The 2,851-nt window shown below is 47.6% G+C and overlaps 1 protein-coding gene across 1 annotated transcript; it reads right to left on the bottom strand.

Moving 5' to 3' along the window:
* Positions 1–1,049: 1,049 nt before the first annotated feature.
* On the bottom strand, positions 1,050–2,327 carry LOC129833165 (uncharacterized). The gene is made up of 2 exons (XM_055897520.1): positions 2,191–2,327; positions 1,050–1,995 (listed from the first exon to the last, which is right to left on the bottom strand). The coding sequence occupies exon 2, from the start codon at positions 1,948–1,950 to the stop codon at positions 1,201–1,203; it is 750 nt and encodes a 249-aa protein (XP_055753495.1). The 5' UTR covers positions 1,951–1,995; positions 2,191–2,327; the 3' UTR covers positions 1,050–1,200.
* Between the last annotated feature and the right edge of the window lie 524 nt (positions 2,328–2,851).

The following is a 2,851-nucleotide window of genomic DNA, read 5'->3' as shown; positions in this document are numbered from 1 at the left end:
ACTAGACGTAGCATAGTAAACGTAAGTACGGGACAATCAAATTAGTATAATACTGTATGTTTGGTATGCTTACATAAGATACTAGGTTACTTAAGGCAAAAATGAAAGGAGAGTGGTTGGTTGGTCGTGGTGGATGACGTGGTGGATGAGTGAGTCTAGCAACCCAAAGGTTACATGGTCAAATCTTATCACAGACAGCTTTTGCATTTGAGTTAATTAGCAACTTTGCAACTAATTACTTATTTTTAGGTACTTTGCAACTACTTACTTATTTTTAGGTACTTTGCAATTACTCCGTAGCGGTGCATGGGTAATATCACTGAGGAATCCAAGGCAGTACAAAAGCCATATTACATCCTATGTTGTGATAATTGCGTTATTTGCTTTATAAGCTATTCGTTCATACGCCACCGTGATATACAATAAGGCAGTGACAACAAAAAGACAACAGTCACGCAGTGGCGGAATAAATTCAAATACACATATGTTAGTTTCGTCACAAAATTGGAGAGCAAAATCTGTCCAGTGAAGTCCACAGAGCAAATATTGCATTTAACAAACAGTTATATGACTTGCAGCATGGTCAAGCGTGTTAATGTTTTCAACAGTTTACCTAACAACGACTGATTTTGAACCATGGAGTTACAGCAAGTCAACACAAAGACAACAGGAGCACTGCCTCCGCTATTCCAGCACCATTTCAATTTAAACATTTAAACATCATCAAATCAACAAGGCTATATATGCTTAGTTTAATTCACTGAAAACAAACTTAAAGATACCAAAAACAATTGAACCTAATCAATGTTGCTAAATATCATATGGCTGTCCATGGTAGAGATTTGTGTCTGTGTGTGTGCGCAAGTAAAATAATAATAAATAAATTGGACTTCACCCTACTTGTATAGTTGAATGCAAATGTCATCCTCTTCTCTTTCATATTGGCAAAACGGTCTTTGGCTCTGTCATACACTAGTACACTTTTCATTTTTGTTTTCATAGGCTACCTAGCTAAAGTGCTTGCTAGTCTAACTTCATTTACATTTACATTTACATTTAAGTCATTTAGCAGACGCTCTTATCCAGAGCGACTTACAAATTGGTGCATTCACCTTATGACATCCAGTGGAACAGCCACTTTACAATAGTGCATCTAAATCTTTTAAGGGGGGGGGGGGGGGTCAGAAGGATTGCTTTATCCTATCCTAGGTATTCCTTAAAGAGGTGGGGTTTCAGGTGTCTCCGGAAGGTGGTGATTGACTCCGCTGTCCTGGCGTCGTGAGGGAGTTTGTTCCACCATTGGGGTGCCAGAGCAGCGAACAGTTTTGACTGGGCTGAGCGGGAACTGTACTTCCTCAGTGGTAGAGAGGCGAGCAGGCCAGAGGTGGATGAACGCAGTGCCCTTGTTTGGGTGTAGGGCCTGATCAGAGCCTGTAGGTACTGAGGTGCCATTCCCCTCACAGCTCCGTAGGCAAGCACCATGGTCTTGTAGCGGATGCGAGCTTCAACTGGAAGCCAGTGGAGAGAGCGGAGGAGCGGGGTGACGTGAGAGAACTTGGGAAGGTTGAACACCAGACGGGCTGCGGCGTTCTGGATGAGTTGTAGGGGTTTAATGGCACAGGCAGGGAGCCCAGCCAACAGCGAGTTGCAGTAATCCAGACGGGAGATGACAAGTGCCTGGATTAGGACCTGCGCCGCTTCCTGTGTGAGGCAGGGTCGTACTCTGCGGATGTTGTAGAGCATGAACCTACAGGAACGGGCCACCGCCTTGATGTTAGTTGAGAACGACAGGGTGTTGTCCAGGATCACGCCAAGGTTCTTAGCGCTCTGGGAGGAGGACACAATGGAGTTGTCAACCGTGATGGCGAGATCATGGAACGGGCAGTCCTTCCCCGGGAGGAAGAGCAGCTCCGTCTTGCCGAGGTTCAGCTTGAGGTGGTGATCCGTCATCCACACTGATATGTCTGCCAGACATGCAGAGATGCGATTCGCCACCTGGTCATCAGAAGGGGGAAAGGAGAAGATTAATTGTGTGTCGTCTGCATAGCAATGATAGGAGAGACCATGTGAGGTTATGACAGAGCCAAGTGACTTGGTGTATAGCGAGAATAGGAGAGGGCCTAGAACAGAGCCCTGGGGGACACCAGTGGTGAGAGCGCGTGGTGAGGAGACAGATTCTCGCCACGCCACCTGGTAGGAGCGACCTGTCAGGTAGGACGCAATCCAAGCGTGGGCCGCGCCGGAGATGCCCAACTCGGAGAGGGTGGAGAGGAGGATCTGATGGTTCACAGTATCGAAGGCAGCCGATAGGTCTAGAAGGATGAGAGCAGAGGAGAGAGAGTTAGCTTTAGCAGTGCGGAGCGCCTCCGTGATACAGAGAAGAGCAGTCTCAGTTGAATGACTAGTCTTGAAACCTGACTGATTTGGATCAAGAAGGTCATTCTGAGAGAGATAGCAGGAGAGCTGGCCAAGGACGGCACGTTCAAGAGTTTTGGAGAGAAAAGAAAGAAGGGATACTGGTCTGTAGTTGTTGACATCGGAGGGATCGAGTGTAGGTTTTTTCAGAAGGGGTGCAACTCTCGCTCTCTTGAAGACGGAAGGGACGTAGCCAGCGGTCAAGGATGAGTTGATGAGCGAGGTGAGGTAAGGGAGAAGGTCTCCGGAAATGGTCTGGAGAAGAGAGGAGGGGATAGAGTCAAGCGGGCAGGTTGTTGGGCGGCCGGCCGTCACAAGACGCGAGATTTCATCTGGAGAGAGAGGGGAGAAAGAGGTCAGAGCACAGGGTAGGGCAGTGTGAGCAGAACCAGCGGTGTCCTTTGACTTAGCAAACGAGGATCGGATGTCGTCGACC

The sequence above is a fragment of the Salvelinus fontinalis genome, chromosome 34 (assembly GCF_029448725.1).
Source record: "Salvelinus fontinalis isolate EN_2023a chromosome 34, ASM2944872v1, whole genome shotgun sequence".
Classification (NCBI taxonomy): Eukaryota; Metazoa; Chordata; class Actinopteri; order Salmoniformes; family Salmonidae; genus Salvelinus; species Salvelinus fontinalis.
Note: the sequence above shows the minus strand (reverse complement) of the source record. Positions and strands in the feature narration are given on the sequence as shown.

Bases quoted from the DNA above. Each gene is read 5' to 3' on its own strand.
- LOC129833165 (XM_055897520.1), bottom strand. From the start codon at position 1,950: ATGACGGATCACCACCTCAAGCTGAACCTCGGCAAGACGGAGCTGCTC.